Below are 17,884 nucleotides of genomic sequence, written 5' to 3'. Positions count from 1 at the left end.
AACTCATGTCTCCAATGCGATGTGCTCAGTATCAAAATACCTTGGTATAGTTAAGATAATAAAATATTAGCTGATACATGGAAAACATTGTGTTATGTAAGTAATTTAACAACTATTCCAGTTTATAAATCTACAAATCAATCGTTATGGCTAAACTCCAAGATTCAAATAGGCAGAGAAAAGGTTGCCTGGAAGCATTGGATGAAAGCAGGAATACGTTTATTGGATGATGTTATCTTTAATGGTAAAATGCTTGAGTTTTCACAATTGCAACATAAATTTGGCATCAATAAATCAGAAAGTTTTAGATGGTTGCAATTGAAGCAGGCCATTCAGGTGGGGTTCCCTGAATGGAAAAACCTTAATGATCAATATAGTATGAAGTTCTTATGCTTTCAGGTGGACTTCCTGGGTCACCAGGCGGCCCAATGGTATAAATTGGTAACTGAACTTATTAAAAAGAAACCAAACACTGGTCTGAGAGACATTTGGAGCATAGAGATTAAACATCAAATTTCTGTGTCTAAATGGGACACAAATTTGGACTTGGAGGATGAGATGTACAATGTCAGCATCTATGAGACATGGTTTTTTCTGTTACATAGAGCATTATGGACCCCTGTTCGGTTACAAAAATTGGATAGCTCTAAGTCTAATAAATGTTGGCTCTGTCATCTTGAAGCAGGGACTTTAGATCATTTGTTATTCTATTGTCCATATGTTATAGCATTTTGGAAATTAATTTGGGACCAAATTAATTGTTTATTAGATAATCCAGTGGCATTGTCATATGATACTGTGCTGTTCGGTATGGCAATGAAAGCAAAAAGTCAGATTTCTTCAAATAATAACAAATTATTACTTATGACTGGGGTTGCCATTCAACAAATTACTTATAACTGGAAGAACTGGAGTAGATTAAATTATAATTTTTGGTGGAATTCTCTATGTCATATATATAAAATGGAAAGATCTATTGCAATACAGAAAGGGTGTTTTAAGAAATTTCAAGATGTGTGGGAGCCATTAACAAAATATTGTACTAATTAGAGGACATCTTTTCCCTTGAATTTACAAGTTCAATTGTGAGGGCGGGAGGGTAATTTATTATTACAAATTGTACAAGGTATTTGAATATATGATAAGAAAGGGTGGGGAAAGCGGGAGATATAAGCACATTATTTGTACCTTTGATGATTAATAAGTGATATATTTGTTGTTAATTTGTTTGAATATATTGTCACACTTATTGTATGTTTGAAAATGAATAAAGATAAAAAAAATAAAAAATTATAGACTTATTTTTATGAAGTTTTTCATTATTATTACGGCTTAGTTTAAAGCGCAGTTTTGGAGGATCAGACTGCGCTTTAAACTAAGCAGGAATAATAGTGAAAAATTTCATAAAGATAAGTATGATTTAATCAATATAAAATATTTGATATGATACAGATGAAATATATTCATATATTATGAAAGTTAATTTATTGAGCACTTTAAAGTATACTATTTATTAACTTGAATTCAACATTTAAAATTAATATATGAAAGATAAAAATCATTATGAGCCAGTGATGATGTGACCACGTAAAGCTAACCGGTATGAAAATTTATTGACGTTGTGGAGTGTTGGGGCTGAGGCTATTAATCAACAAACAACAAAATAAAAGCTAGTTTTTTATGCTAGCTGTTTGATTAGGAGCTTTCCGGAAGGCTGTATTTAGATGTAGTGTAATTTTATTGTAGCATGTAAATACCCGAACCTCCCCATCACAAAGATTGTTGCATAGCTTTTCCAATAATCTGAGAATTCTTGTTGCAGAGGGAAATATTTCTGTAGTTCTGATAATTATATATAGGCATGGCTTTTTTTTGTTTGTTTTAAGTTTTTTTTTAAATTATTGTTTGCCAAGATAGTATCCCATTCATTTTTGTTTGTGGTTGAAAAATATGATCACAGAAATCACTTTCAGGGATGAACTAAAACTTTTTTTTTTCCTGCTGATTACAAGGGTGTTAAAACTGCAATCCTAGAAGGCAGTAAACCAGTTTGGTTTTCAGGATATGCATGACATGGGTCTACAACAATTGTTAGGAAGACAATTTGTAGGAAAATCCTACCAACTGTTGTCCTACCTTTTACATCTACCAATTGTCAGAAATAGGAAGCTGATCCTTGCCCCCCAACCACAAAACAAACAAACAACCCAAATAACAGCTTGGTGGCAACCATTCTGGAAGACCCCCCCCAACCCCCTGGAAGCAGCTTACCCCTCCACAAGCAGCAGCTTGGTGGAATGGAGTCAATGCCCCTCAACTCCCCCCTCTCCCAAAGAAACAGCAGCATAGTGGCAACCCTACTGGAAGACCCCTCCACAACCTCCTGGAAGAAGGTTCCCCTTCCACCCCGCAAACAGCAGCAGCAGGTGACTGCATGGGAGGGGGGAGGAGTAAGTAACAGGTAAAATAAAACTGAAAATATGTGGGGTAGTGAAGTGTGATAAAGTAAAATAAAAGGTGAGAGAAAAAAAGCCACATAGTAGTAAAAGCAGACAACATAAGGGAATATAAGTCCAAAAGTGCAAAAAATTAGAATATAAATAAAACAAATACCTCATTAAGAAAAACATACGAGTATGAAAATGTTAGGTGTACAAAATTCTATAACAACCAATTACAGCTGGATGCTGAGTGGCAAAGATCACACACAAAAAATACTATGTAAAAGGTGGTAAATAAGTAAACATGTAAATATACCATAAAAAACCTGTGATAACATTAAAAACTATATAATTATGAGTAACCCTTGTAGTGTTAGAGGCAGTTTTCATGTGACCATATGCATTAAACAGTGGTCTTTTAAAGAGATCTTTGTTTCAACAGAAAGAGGTTGGGCAGCAGCTGTAATTTTAGTTCAGCAAAAATGATGATAAATCAATGTACCAAAGTAAAAACTACATTGAAAATGGTTTTTAGATTTCAGATGTATAAAGGTATTGTATACACCAAATCAGACTTTCCATATAAGTTAATAAAAAGTTGATTTTACTAGAATGCATAAGTGGAGGGGTGTGGCATTATTACAAAGTATAATATTTTTTGAAATAAAAAATGTTCTGCGTTTTTCATATTTGTAGTGGCAGTTCTTTCTTCCTTTTATCTGAATTTGAATACTTAAATTTGTTTCTCGGAGAATGACATGTGGAAAAAATTTGTTCCCTCCTCCCACGGACGACTATCTGATCCCATCTGCACAAGTCTTGAATAGCTATTTTATATTGAAATCATTTTTTTTTAATTCAAATTTTCAAAATATAAACAAGTAAATCTACTTGAATACAGATTAAAAATGTAATAAAATAATGCAGGGAAAAAGAAAAAAAAAATTGGTCGGTCTACACATGGCCAGTCATACTAGGAAATGAATATTAATTATTTAGTCCACCAAGTTGTTTTTATATATATTAAAAACAAGAACAAAGAATAACAAAGAGAGAAGAAAAATTATACTTATATCATTAGGAAGAAAAACAACCTTAAGCAGCCGGTTCGTTAAACTGCAGGAACAATTATTGAACCAATAGTCACTCCTTCCCCTTCTTTAGCCACAATTAATTCTAGTTGTTTCAGTTCAAAAAGAAAAATTTTCCCCTGAAACATAGCATTTGGCAGGAAATTTCAAAATAAAGGATGCACCCAAAGCCAAAACCCTTGGTCTGTAGACCAAGAAGTCTGTTTTTTCTTCTTTTTTGCGTCACTTGAGATATCAGGAAATATTTGGATTATTGAACCAAAAAAATTATTCTTCATATGTCTAAAGTAGGTTCGAAATATTAAATCTCTATCAAACTAATGCTCTAGATTTCTCAGTTATCACTTTCAGTGAGTTTTCCAGAAAGTTTGTTAAATTTATTCCACTTTTTTCAATTTCTGCTGGTCCCAAAACTATCTCGCTTCTTCTCCAAGGAAATATATTGAGCTCTAACTATAGGTGGTAGACTTGCCTCTTGAATTAACAGTCTCTTTCAAGTATCGCCTGGCCATTTCCACCCCAGGAATCAATGGAAACTTATGAAAATTCAACAGCCTCAGATTATTCCTTTTCTGTTTATGTTCCATAAATTCTAATTTTCTTTGGATAGAAGATCTTTAAGTGAATTAATCTGTCCGTCATGCTTCTCAATTATCTCACTTTGCTCTTTTAACATTACTCTGTGACCATTCACTTGAGAGCTGATTGTGCAAATATCTGAACGTACCATTTGAAACAGCTTTTTTGAGGTTAGAGTCCATAGTTTTCAATAGCTTTCCACATTGCATCCATATTGACTACTGCAGGCTTAGTCAATTCTCCAAACTGATCATACTTAGAGACAGAAGATAAAGTCTTGCCAATGTCTATCTATGTTGGGTGCCATTAGTATGGCTACAGTGGGAGTCTTCTTCTTATATTAGAGATGGAACTTTATGATATTCTTAAACACAATTCTCTTATATTGTCAACTGTAACAGCGAGTAACATTGCACTTTGGCTCTTAAAAAAAAAATTTGTGGTGCAACATTGACATGAAAATCAACACCGTTTGTCTCACTTATTGTTACCATACATTATTTGGGATTGTCAGCATCATCTTTGTTAAACTGCTGATTGTCAACATTCAGTGTTCCACCTGATTTGTGTTTGCCTTGTGACTTTTTTTGTGGGATACTTTGGTCTCTTTTTCTGGTTTATGTGTACACACAATGTTTTATATGCTTGAGAGATTTGCTATTTTGTACCGATTATATCCCTGTACAGCAAGTACATAAAAGCACAAATGATGTCAGCCTCTTCTTGGAAGAAATACAGCAATTCTAGACTAGCTAAAAATATAGTAGAAAATATGAGTTACTCACCATAGTCTGAAAATACTCAGGTGAAAGCCCTTCCAATTCAAGAATTCTGTCTTCAAGCTTTTTAATTCTTTGATAAATGTCCTTAGGTACAGGACCACCTTTTTAACAGTTCAAATAAAATTTTTTAAAAAGAAATGTTGCATCCAACATTTAGATTACTTAGTACCTCATTAATAGGAGCTAGAATTAAATTCTAGTGTAAAATCTTTGGCGTTTGTTATTTAAAATATGGGGTCAGTATAAGCACTTTCCTACTCATAAATAACAGCTACAAAATTTCTGGCAACTCTATGGGTTCTATAAATCAAGTACCGTATATACTTGAATATAGGATGAGATTTTTGGGCCAAAAAAAGGCCCCAAAATGGGGCTCTCATCCTATATTTGGGTCATCACCCGACCCCCTCCCCAACTTGATGGGCAGGGACAGGAGAGATCCCTCCCGTCTCCCTTCCAATACAAATCTTTTTTTTTTTTTACCCCCCTCCTTCCCCTGTACCTTTTCAGTTATCCCTGGTGATCCAGCGGTGTATGGGCAGGACCGCGCTCCTGCCCTGCGCACCTCCTTCCGGGCTCGAGACTCTCAGTGCACAAGCAGGAGCGAGCTTCTTGAGCTCCTGCATGGCCTTGTGCCACTAGCAGAATGGCTGCCGCCAGTTCTTGCAAAACTTGTGGGACCTGGTGGCAGCCATTCTGCTAATAGCGCAGGGCCACGCGGGAGATCGAGAAGCTCGTTACTGTGTGCTTGTGCGTCGCGAGTCCCGAGCCCAGAAGGAGAAGCGCAAGGCAGGAGTGCGGTTCTGCCCATACACCGCTGGACCACCAGGGATAACTGAAAAGGTATGCAGAGGGGTGTGTGTGTGTATAGCAGAAATGGTAAGCAGGGGGGTGGGCTGGGACATGGGAGGGATCTCTCCTGTCCCGGCCTACCACTAGACCACCAGAGGTGGAAGAGCAGGTGGGACAGGGTGCAGTGCAGAGCCTGGAAAGTAGTGAAGGGGGCTGGGTGCAGAGCCTTGCAGGGCAGGGAGGGAAGGGGGCTGGGTGCAGAAATTGGCAGGGCAGGGGGCTGAGTGCAGAGCCTGGCAGGGGCGGGCGTGAGGGAGAGGACACTGGGTACAGATCCTGGCAGGGCATGGCACTTGAGTATTAAGCCCCCATCTGATATTAGAATCAACCATTTTCCCCCTAAGCTGAGCAGGTGTCCTCCAGCTGCATTGCTACCACTAGGGGGTGGAATATTTTCAGTCGCTAAGGACAGGTATGTTCCCTGGAGTCCTGCAGAACTTGCCTGTCCCTCACAATTGAAAAATGTGACAGTAAAACAGCACCCTCTATTGGTGAGACTGTGGGTGGAGGACTCCTGCTCAGCTTAGAGGGAACAGTGGTCTCAACTTATATTTGAGTATATACAGTATTCTTCCTGTAGGCACATATTGGGAGAACTTTAGCACATAAAACATTTGTTAAACAGCATAAACATAAGCTCACAGCTCGGAGGGGGGTGGGTGGAGGAAGAAGTAGAAACTGATGTGGATAAAGGCAATGATTCGGCATTACTATTGTACAAAGGCCCAAGTTAATGCAGGACTATAAACTCTGATCAGGGTGTAAATAATTTCTCATTTTGTGTCTATGGAGAAAATGTATTGTGTATTTACTTCTAACATGATTTCTTGTACAGTTCTTCATTTTATCACTATAAATTTTCTTTGTAGACACAAAATGAGAAAAACTCTTTGGTACATTTGGCCCTTATCAATGCAAGATTCAAAAGTTCATGAATTTATGATATTCTGTTTATTACTATATTTGTATTAATTTCCTCATGAGATTTTTTACATGGTTTCATATTTAAATTAACTGATTTAACCCAGTTTGTTAAATCAAGTGCTATAGCAATATTTCTACCTGTACAAGCAAAATAATATAAATGGATCTGAAGTTTCTATATTACTGATACATGGAATATCTGTTATCCACAAGCAAACAAGGAACCTGGACCCATATTATATTGGTACAAGTGGAAATTAATAAGTATGAAATTAATTTCTATTATGAAGCATGTAAAAATTTTACTAACCTGTTTGCAAACGTAAATGAGCTTCAATATTCTGCAGTCTTTCTTCAACAGCTGGATTACCACAGCCACCATTCAGAGCTGGAGATTTAGAGTTGGAATCTTGTGCCGCTTCAGATTGCGTCTGAGGACCATACATGTTCAAAACTCTAGAAACTGATTTAATAAAAATTAGTTGCTCCTGGATTTAAATTACCTAGAAGATCAAAGTTATTGGTACCTTTTGTTGGGTTAAGCATTCTAAGTTTATATGATAGTAAAATTAAATTACTTTGAGAATATTTAATTACCGTATTTGCCGGCGTATAAGACGACTTTTCAGTACCTTAAAATCCTCCCCAAAGTCGGGGGTCGTCTTATACGCCGGGTACTGTTTACTAGAGAGCTGCACGGGAATGGGGACGACGGGCATCCCGCGGGTTCCCCCTTTGGGTCACGGGGATCCCGTGGGGACGCCCCCTAGGGTCACGGGGATCCCGTGGGGACGCCTCCGAGGGTCACGGGGTTCCTGCGGGGCTGGATGTACTCAGTCGCGCGGCTCTTCTCCCTACCTTCTCTGCTTGCAGCACAGAGCCGAACGGAAGTCTTCCCGACATCAGCGCTGACGTCGGAGGGGAGGGAGGGCTTAAACAAAGCCCTCCCTCCTTCCGACGTCAGCGCTGACGTCAGGAAGACTTCCGTTTGGCTCTGTGCTGCAGGCAGTGCAGGTAAGGAGGAGAGTAGCCTCGCGGTTCGAGTGGCTACCAAGGGAGGGGGCGGTCCGCCCCGCCCCACCCCACCCCGGTTGCAGCACAGCCGGCCAGGTCCCCTTACTTTTGTGGCACTTCCCCGACCGACCGACAACAGCCCCGGTTCGACAATCCTCCCTGCCCTGTAGCCGCGAATCTAAATTATCTTCTTACAGCAGCTGTAATAAGGTAATTTAGATTCGCAGTTAAGGGCAGGGAGGTTTGTCGGACCGGGGCTGTTGTCAGTCGGTCGGGGAAGTGCCACAAAAGTAAGGGGACCTGGCCGGCTGTGCTGCACCTGGGGCGGTAGAGAAGGAGTGGGGAGAAGGACGCTGAAAGGACATGGGGAAGCAGAGGGGGGAGAAGGACACTGAAAGCACATGTGGAAGACAAAGGGGGGAGAAGGATGCTGAAAGGCCATGGGAAGGGCGGGGGGGAAGGACTCTGAAAGCACTTGTGGAAGACAGAGGGGGGAGAAGGATGCTGAAAGCACATGGGGAAGACAAAGGGGTGGAGAAGGACGCTGAAAGGACATGGGGAAGACGGGGGGGGGGTGTGTGGAGAAGGACGCTGAAAGGCCATGGGGAAGACAGAGAGGGAGAAGGACGCTGAAAGGACATGGGGAAGCAGAGGGGGGAGAAGGACGCTGACAGGACATGGGGAAGATGGGGGGAGAAGGACGCTGAAAGGAAATGGGGAAGAGAGAGTAGGGAGAAGACGCTGGCAGGGAAGAAGACAGATGCCAGACTATGGGGGGAGCGGTGAGAAGAAAATGGGTGCCAGACCAATTTGGAAGGGGGAAGAAAGGGAGAGGCACAGTAACAGAGCAAATGGAAGATGCAGAAGGAAGAGAGACAGTGGATGGAAGGAATTGAATGAGAACATGAGGAAAGCAGAAACCAGGCAACAAAGGTAGGAAAAGAATTATATTTCATTTTTTTTATTTTGCTTCAGGATAAAGTAGTATATTAGTTGTGTTGATAAAAATTTATAAACATTAGAGGCTCTGGTAGAAACCCATTTGCAAAGTATGTATTCTTCCCAATTAATATTTTCAAATTAATAAAGTCTTTTTGCTTATTTGTAAATGGGTTTCTACCAGAGCCTTTAATTCAGTAGCATAATTAAATGAAATAACTATTTCTGAAGTTTATAGGGACGGGCGGGGACGGAGGGGATTCCTCGCGGGGACGGGTGGGGACGGAGGGGATTCCTCGCGGGGACGGGTGGGGACGGAGGGAATCCTCACGGGGACGGGTGGGACTTTGGCGGGGACGGGTGGGATTTCTGTCCCCGCGCAACTCTCTACTGTTTACATGCCCTTACTTTACATGCCCTAACATCTCCTTCCTTACCTCCTTACGGTGCTTACGGTACTAGTAAACCTGCCGGGACATCAGCGGGGCCATGGCGGGACATCAGTGTGACAAGGGTGCCATCTCCTTCATCCTGCGCAGCGGGAAGCAGCGGCGCTCTGGCCCCACCCCTTTTCTCTTTACTACGTCTCTCGCACATGCGGCCGTGTGTGGAGTCTAGCCCTTAAGGAAGTTGCGGGGGCGAACAGGAGGCTTTTGAAGGCTTTTAAAGGGAAACTGTCATGCCAGCAAACTTGCTAGGGACTTGCCCGGCACTTGCTCTCTCCCTCTATGTGTTATCTTCCTTCTATCATTGACAGTTTCAGTTTGGTTAACAGTTTAGAAAACAAATAGCATGGCAGCTCCCATGGGTTTATTGTTCTATTCAGCTTTAGTGAATTAATTAAAATTGTTGAAATAAATTCTGATGTTCTTTTAAGTTTTATTTGTTGTGCAGAAGGTGTGCGGAAGAAGGGGTAGTCTTATATGGCGAGTATATAACAAACTCTATATTTTAACTGTAAAAGTTGGGGGGTCGTCTTATACGCCCAGTCGTCTTATACGCCGGCAAATATACACTTGCACAAACTTTTGAATACTTCTGCATCCTCTATTCCATATTTGTCTGTCTGCCCCAGAAAGAATAATCATCTTTTGGTCTCGTCATGCCTTCTATTTCAAAGTACCTTCAGTGAAATTCCTAAATCATGGTAAGGCAACCCCCAGTACACCACTACTACCTAAATGCCAAAACTGCAAACATTTTAAATAAAGCACCAATGGTTTGGCTCAGTGAATTTAGTAACACCCAAGATTAGTAGACGGATGCCAGAAAGCCAACCCTTGATTCCTTCAGAAAAGCAAGCTTACCCTTCACATGGCTCTTAAACCCAGGATATGGTGTGAAAACTGCATCTGTTCTGGCACAGCTATTTTCTGCAAAAAGTGAAAATAAAAAGAAACTAAGGTAAGCATCTCATTATGAATGCAAAAGATACAGACACATAAGGCAATCAGGAAATACTGAACAGCAGAGAGTGTTGTCAACTTAAGTTACTTAATACCTGTAATAAATAGGGCAATATTAGGGCATGATGGAGTGCCAATTTGGTTAAAGGATAGATTAGGTATTTACCTTGCTAATCTTCTTTCTTGTAAACAGGAATGGTAGGCAGTCTCGACTATCAAGTTAAACCCCATTAGTTGCGAGGGTTGTTGAGAGCCCACTGTTCTGTTTTCATGTTCTACCTCCCATCACTCTGGGATGAGCTCCACCCCATCAGTTGGTACCAAAGCTTCTAGCAATTCCTAGAGTGCAAACATAAGAGAGGGGTGCAGGGAAATTCCCCAAAACTACATGTCTATTCTGCTCTAAATGAACACAACAACAAAGGTAACCAATTGGTGTTCAGTCTCTTTTATTGTAGTGGACTCAACATGATTGTGTTTCGGCCCGTGAAGGGCCTGCCTCAGGAATCTTGTTGTAAATCAAGTTATGCAATTCCCATAAACTTTCCAACACATACTTTGGTGAGCTGCAACTCTAATGGATGGCGTCTGCTGCTAACTGCAACATTAAAGAACAATGCTAATTAACCAAACCTAAATGAAACAAACAAAGATGTAATAGAAAGGAACCATCTACCTGTATGACATCAGTACCAATATTTATGTAGCTCTTATGAGTTAATTCGTCATTTCTGAACCTATCGGGTAGGCGATAAGAAACAAGACATCTGACTAAGCAGGCATGTCTGAAACAAAAAGCAGGTTAGTATACATCCGACAGGGTGAACGTCAAGACTACCATTCCTATTTACAGGAAAGCAAAGTTACTTACTGTAACAGGTGTTATCCAGGGACAGCAGGCAGCTATTCTCACATATGGGTGACATCATCGACAGAGCCCGGATGCGGAAGCCTCGCAAGCAGACTTGCTTGTAGAAACTAGAAGTTTCGAGTCAGCCGCACCGTGCATGCGCGAGTGCCTTCCCGCCCAGCGCAGGGCACGTCTCCTTAGTTCAGATAGCTAGCAGAGAAGCCAATCAGGGGAGGTGGGTGGATTGTGAGATTAGCTGCCTGCTGTCTCTGGATAACACCTGTTACGGTAAATAACTGTGCTTTATCCCAGGACAAGCAGGCAGCCTATTCTCACATATGGGTGACCTCCAAGCTAACCAGAATGGGATGGTAGGAGCGTTGGCAAATTAGGAGAACAGATTTTGTAATACTCTCTGGCCAAAATGGCCATCGCGTCTGGAGAAAACATCCAGACAATAGTGAGAAGTGAAAGTATGAACGGAGGACCAAGTAGCAGCTTTGTAAATTTCTTCAATAGGTGTAGAATTGAGGAAAGCTACTGAAGCTGCCATTGCTCTGACTTTATGGGCTGTGACTCTACTCTGTAGATGTAATCCAGCCTGGGCATAGCAGAATGAGATATAAGCAGCCATCCAGTTGGAGATGGTATGCTTAGAGATTGGATGTCCCAACTTGTTTGGATCAAAGGAGACAAAAAGTTGAGGAGCAATTCTGTGTGGTTTGGTGCGTTCCAAATAGAAGGCCAAAGCACGTTTATAGTCCAGAGTATGAAGAGCTGATTCTCCAGGATGAGAATGAGGCTTTGGAAAGAACACTGGAAAAACAATAGATTGGTCGAGATGAAATTCTGAAACCACTTTAGGGAGGAATTTAGGATGAGTACGGAGGACCACCTTGTCATGATGGAACACAGTGAAAGGTGGATCAGCAACTAAAGCTTGCAGCTCACTGATTCTTCGAGCAGAAGTGAGGGCAATGAGAAACACCACTTTCCAAGTGAGATACTTCAGAAGAGCCATATTGGTTCAAATGGAGGCTTCATCAATTGAGCAAGAACAACATTGAGGTCTCAAACTACTGGAGGCGGTTTGAGAGGAGGTTTGACATTGAAAAGTCCTTTCATGAATCTGGAAACCACCGGATGAGCAGAGAGGGGTTTCCCTTCAATAGGCTGATGGAAAACAGCAATTGCACTGAGATGGACTTGGATCAATGTAGAGGCGGATAAGTGCAAAAGATATTCTAAAACAAAAGATAAGGAGGAATGTTGAGGCTCCTTATTGTGAGAAAAACACCACATAGAAAACCTTGTCCATTTTTGGCGATAACATTGTCTAGTGGTATGCTTTCTAGAAGCCTCTAAAATGTCTCTTACAGGTTGAGAAAACTGAGGAGTTATGTTGAGAGGTACCAAGCTGTCAGGTGTAGAGACTGCAGGTTGGGATGAAGCAGAGATTCCTGACTCTGTGTAAGCAGAAATGGAAAAACTGGTAGAAGAAATGGCTCCCTGCTGCTGAGTTGAAGTAGAAGGGAGTAGCAAGGTTGTCTCGGCCACCGAGGAGCAATCAGAATCATGGTAGCATGATCGTTCAACTTGACAAGAGTCTTGAGAATGAGAGGGAATGGAGAGAATGCGTACAGGAAGAGATTCGTCCATTCCAGAAGAAAAGCATCTGCCTTGAGGTGATGAGGAATATATCCTGGAGCAGAACGCGGGGGCGGACTGCTGGGCGGGATGGACCTCTGGTCTGACCCGGCAGAGGCACTGCTTATGTTCTTATGAGGTTGCAGAAGACGATTCAAGTTGTCCACCAAGCAATTTTTTGCCCCTTGGATGTAGACAGTTTTGAGGAAGGTGTTGTGGCGAATTGCCCAGTCCCAAACCTTCAGAGCTTCTTGACAAAGGGAGGACAATCCCGTCCCTCCCTGTTTGTTGACATAGTACATGGCGACTTAGTTATCCGTCCGAATGAGGACTACTTGGTCGTGAAGCAGATGTTGAAAAGCATTGAGAGCCTTGAAGATCGCTCTGAGTTCCAACAGATTGATGTGACATTGACAATCCGAACTGGTCCAGTGGCCTTGAGTACGGAGTCCATCGAGATGAGTGCCCAAGCATAGGTCAAGTAATTTGTTGTGAGGACCTTCTGATGGGGGGGGGGGCGCGTTTGAAACAGCAAGCCTCTGGAGAGATTGGAAGAGAGCATCCGCCAATGGAGAGACTGTCTCAATGAAGGAGTGACTGCAATGTGTCGAGAAAGCGGGTCGCAAACCTGCGTCCACTGAGATGTCAGGGTCCACTGAGTAATTTTGAGGTGAAGTCTGGCAAAAGGAGTCACGTGTACTGTGGAGGCCATGTGACCCAGTAGCACCATCGTGTGTCTCGCTGAGATGGAAGAGTGGGAAGACACTGTATGACAGAGTTGAAAGAGAGCTTCCAACCGTGGTTGTGGAAGGAATGCTCTGAGTTGGATAGTGTCCAGAACAGTTCCTATGAATTTTAGATTCTGAGAGGGTTGAAGTTGTGATTTGGGAAAGTTGATTTCGAATCCCAAACTTTGTAGGAACCACGTAGTCCGTTGGGTCGCTACAATAACCCCCTGAGATGTTGAATCTTTGATGAGCCAGTGGTCTAGGTAGGGAAATACCTGAAGACCATGGTTCCTTAGAGCTGCTGCTACTAGCACCAGGCACTTGGTGAATACTCTGGGAGAGGAAGCCAGGCCAAAGGGCAGCACTCAGTATTGATAACGCAGATTCCCCACCCGAAATCTGAGATATTGCCGAGAGGCCGGATAAATGGGAATATGAGTATAGGCCTCCTTGAGATCCAGAGAGCATAACCAGTCATTCTGATCGAGAAGGGGATAAAGGGATGCCAGGGACAACATTCAAAATTTTTCCTTGATTAAAAATTTGTTGAGAGCCCTGAGATCCAGAATGGGTCGCAGATCACCCATCTTCTTCGGAACAAGAAAGTAATGGGAGTAAAACCCCTTGTTCTGCTGTTCCAAAGGAACTGGTTCGATGGCACGGAGACAAAGCAGAACTTGAGCTTCCTGAAGAAGAAGGGCGGTCTGGGATGGACTGGAAGGATACTCTCTTGGAGGAAGATCTGGTGGAACCTGAGTGAAATGAAGAGAGAGTCTCCTTTTCTGATGATTGACAGCACCCAGAAGTGATGGTCTCCCATCGGTGGTACAAATGATGGAGACGACCTCCAATAGGGGGAAGAGAGATCAGAGACAGTATGGTGGAGGTTATGCTCCGTTTTAAACAGTCAAAAAGGCTCCGTAGCCTTAGGTGCAGCAGAAGGTTGAGATTTTTGTTGCTTCTGAGTCTGCTGTTTCTTGAGAGAAGGGCAAGTGTAAGGAGCTGCTCTCGGAGCAAAACGCCCCTGGAAAATTGGAGGAGGGCATGCAGGCTTGGCAGGAGCTGGCTTGGGCTTAGGTCTGACAACAGAAGCAAAGGATTTTTCATGTTCAGGCAATTTCTTGGTGGCTGCCTCGATAGATTCATTGAAGAGGTCATTGTCTGCAAAAGGAACATTAGCCAAGCGGTCCTGAAGATTAGGGTCCATGTCAATGGTACGAAGCCAAGCTAGGCGGCACATTGCTACAGAACAAGCAGTCGCCCTGGCGGACAACTCAAAGGCATCATAAGAAGACTGAAGTAGATGTAATCTGAGTTGTGACAGAGTAGCTATGACCTCTTGAAATTCAAAGTGCTTTTGAGTATCTAGAAAACAGAAATTTAGGAAGAAGATCAATGAGGAACTTGAAATAAGTAACAAAATGGAAATTGTAATTGAGGACTTTCGAGAACATCATGGCATTTTGGTAGAGGCTACGTCCAAACTTATCCATAGTTTTCCCTTCCAGGAGGAACGGTAGCATAAACCTTGGAAGGATGGGACCTTTTCAAGGAGGACTCCACAAGTAAGGATTGGTGAGACAACTGTGAATTCTCAAATCCTTTGCAATGTAAATTTTTATACCTTGAGTCCAACTTGCCTGAAACAGCAGGAATTGCATAAGGAGTCTCCAGGCATCGTGTAAAAGTCTGAGACAAAAGCTTGTGAAGAAGAAGCTTAAGTGACTCTGCAGGAGGTTAAGGAAGATGCATGACTTCGAGGTTCTCCAGAGTATTTAGAACCAGCATACAATTGAAGGTCAAGGTCAGCAGCCATCTGACGAAGAAAAGAAGAGAAAGATAGCTGGTCTGCTAATACCTTGCCTCGAGAAGGACTCAAGGACATCGAGGCAGCCTGAGTCGAAGATGAAGCTTCGGCAGGAAAATAAGCATCAAAAGAGAAAGGAGACCTGAACAAAGCAATAGAAACTGCTGAGTCCTCGAGGGCTGGAAGCGGGGACCTCCATCGAGGAGTCAGTGGTCTAGTAGAGCTGGAAGGTGTAGATCGAAGCTTAGTGGAAGAAGGACGCTCTTTGGAAGAAGAAGTATGTCTAGAAGTATGCCTCGAGGAAGGCCTCGATCCTCGGTGAGAGTGGTGCTTGGAAGCAGATCTCGAAGATCGAGGAGACTTCGCCCCGGAGATGGAAGCAGATGTTGCTACCAATGAATGGATAGGGCTAGAAGATGTGAATCGAAGCTCAAAAGGCTTGATGGAGGAACCGAGGCACTCCCAAAGACTCTGCTCCTTGTATGGAGTATGAGGATTCCTGTCGAGGCACTTGCAAAGAATCTGCTCACTGCTTCACATGCACAGATGCCAGACCAGAAACTCGCAGAGACTCTGCTCCCTGCAGAGTGTGTAGTCTCAGCCAGAGACATAGTTAGAGGCTCGACGTTGCGGGAGTCTGCAGAATGCCCAGGCTGGATTAGAGTAGCAAGCTTCAGTCCCATATTAGTGAGGAACTGAATGAATTGCTTCTCTGTCATGGTCTGGAAAGAAGCCGGCAAGCATGGATCCGTGTCTGAAACCGGACCACCTGCTTTGGCTGGAGGTTCCACAGAGGCAGTGGAAATGTGCTTCGACTTGGAGGTCTTAGCCACCTTGATTACCACCGCTGGAACTTTCTGCTGAGCTATCTGACCTGAGGATGCAGGGGAAGATAGAGCAAGTGTAGTCGAGGTAAGAGCCGCTGCAAACGAAGGTCTGATGAGGCTCGAGGTCGGAGTAGTAGAGGCAGAAGGACCCTCGGTCGAAAGTGGGACAGAGGCCGCTTTCGAAGTTGGGGAAGTAGTCGAAAAATCCATCCTGAAAAGCTTCTCCACTAAAATCCGACGACATCTAAGGGCTCGAGGTTGAAGAGTAGCACAGCGCTCGCAAGACTTTGGTTGATATTCCGGCCCAAGGCACTTGAGGCACCGTGTGGGTCCGTGAGGGAAATTGCACGCTGGTACTGGCTACACTTCTTGAAGCCCATTGCTAGTCGGGACATAGGAGGAAAAATAGCCACCGCAAAGTCGAAGCCCACAGGCTGGGGCCGAGCGTCCTGCCCCGGCGGTCGAACGGAAGAAATAATTTTTTTTTTTTTAACTAGAAATAAAAGAAAACAGCGATTTGTGAAGAAAATAAACACAAATCGCAGAAAGAGAAGGCACGAAGTAACAAAGTTAAACGCAGAGTCTCAAAAACGGACTTCTTGGCTCCGCGGAAAACTGAGAACTGAGGAGACGTGCCCTGCGCTGGGCAGGAAGGCACTCATGCATGCGGGGTGCGACTGACTCGAAACTTCTAGTTTCTACAAGAAAGTCTGCTTGCGAGGCTTCCGCATCCGGGCTCCGTCGATGACGTCACCCATATGTGAGAATAGGCTGCCTGCTTGTCCTGGGATAAAGAAAATTAGCAAGGTAAGGACCTAACCTTTCCTTCTTGTGCAATAGGACTAGCAGTCTTGACCACTGGGGTGTATCAGAGCAGTCCCTGGTTCCTAGGGTGGGACTGATGAGCCTGCTGCCAGCACCGAGTACCCAAAAGAAGTGTCGAGCCCAACTGCTACATTCACCCTGTAAAGCTTAGTGAACATGTGGAGATTGGACCAAGTTGCCACCCTGTAAATCTCTGCAAGCGAGACTGCTCTAGACTTTGCCCAAGATAACTCAATGCCATGAGTGAAATATGTCTTCACTACCACTGGAGACTGCTTTCCTCTTCCAATATAGGCGGAAGATATGACCATCCTGATCCATTTGTAAGCACGAAGAGGTGATCAGACAGCTGGAACTCACTGGTCACCTCCAAGTAACAATCAAAATTTGTCACAAATCCAGAACTTTACTTTCAACACACTATCTGCTTTCTTCACTCCTATAGGTGCACTTCCTGGTTCATGTGAAAACTGGATATGACCTTTATCTGAATAGAGAGGCTAGCCTCTGAGATGCAAAGAAAAAGTTCCCTGCAGGACAGCGCCTGCAGCTGTCAATGGCTGCGACATCCGCGAGAAGTTTAAGAAAACTGTCAGATTTATCAAAGGCTCATATGCGGACTTCGTCACCCTGGAAAATGAAGATGTAAGGTTCCTTTCAAAAATCTAGAAACATCTGATGGGAGCCAATAAACACTTGTTTGAAGCAGGAAAATCTGGCTCTGTGTACCTTGAGAGAGCCAAATGCCAGATCCTTCTTCAGACTGTCCTGCAGAAATCGAGCACCATTGAAATTGGTACATTGGGTCCAAGTATCATCACTCACACCATTTCCTGAAACACTTCCAGGCTTTCACATAGCCTGCTAACATGGACTGCTTCTTAGGAGTGTGGCAATGACATCAGGTGAATAGCCTTGCCATAAGCCTAAAGTGCTCCAGGGCAATTGGACCCTGTGAGAGAAGCCTGAAAGCCTTGTCCCTCTGCATGCCTCGGCCAGTCTAGATCTACCAAGATCACTCAACCTGGGTGAATGCTGACCTGCCAAAGTACTCTGCCTATCATTGGCCAGACTTGGACTACAGCTTTCAGACTGGCACTTCTGGGCTCATACTTTCAGCTGAAGAAATAAGATGCCTTTTTTGCTGGATGCTGAGCCTATGAAGTCAAACA

The 17,884-nt window shown here is 43.2% G+C and overlaps 1 protein-coding gene across 1 annotated transcript in view; it reads right to left on the bottom strand.

The window, feature by feature from the left end:
• The window catches only part of MBIP (MAP3K12 binding inhibitory protein 1), a 44,192-nt gene that overhangs the window by 10,497 nt on the left and 15,811 nt on the right, over nt 1-17,884 (bottom strand). The window contains exons 4-6 of the mRNA XM_033950689.1: nt 9,930-9,995; nt 6,980-7,132; nt 4,897-4,994 (exon numbers count right to left, since the gene is read on the bottom strand). Coding sequence (XP_033806580.1) covers nt 4,897-4,994; nt 6,980-7,132; nt 9,930-9,995 — 317 coding nt within the window. The remainder of the gene's footprint in view (nt 1-4,896; nt 4,995-6,979; nt 7,133-9,929; nt 9,996-17,884) is intronic.

This window comes from Geotrypetes seraphini, chromosome 7, assembly GCF_902459505.1.
Source record: "Geotrypetes seraphini chromosome 7, aGeoSer1.1, whole genome shotgun sequence".
NCBI lineage: Eukaryota > Metazoa > Chordata > Amphibia > Gymnophiona > Dermophiidae > Geotrypetes > Geotrypetes seraphini.
The sequence above is the reverse complement of the archived record's forward strand: the minus strand, read 5'-3'. Positions and strand labels throughout refer to the sequence as shown.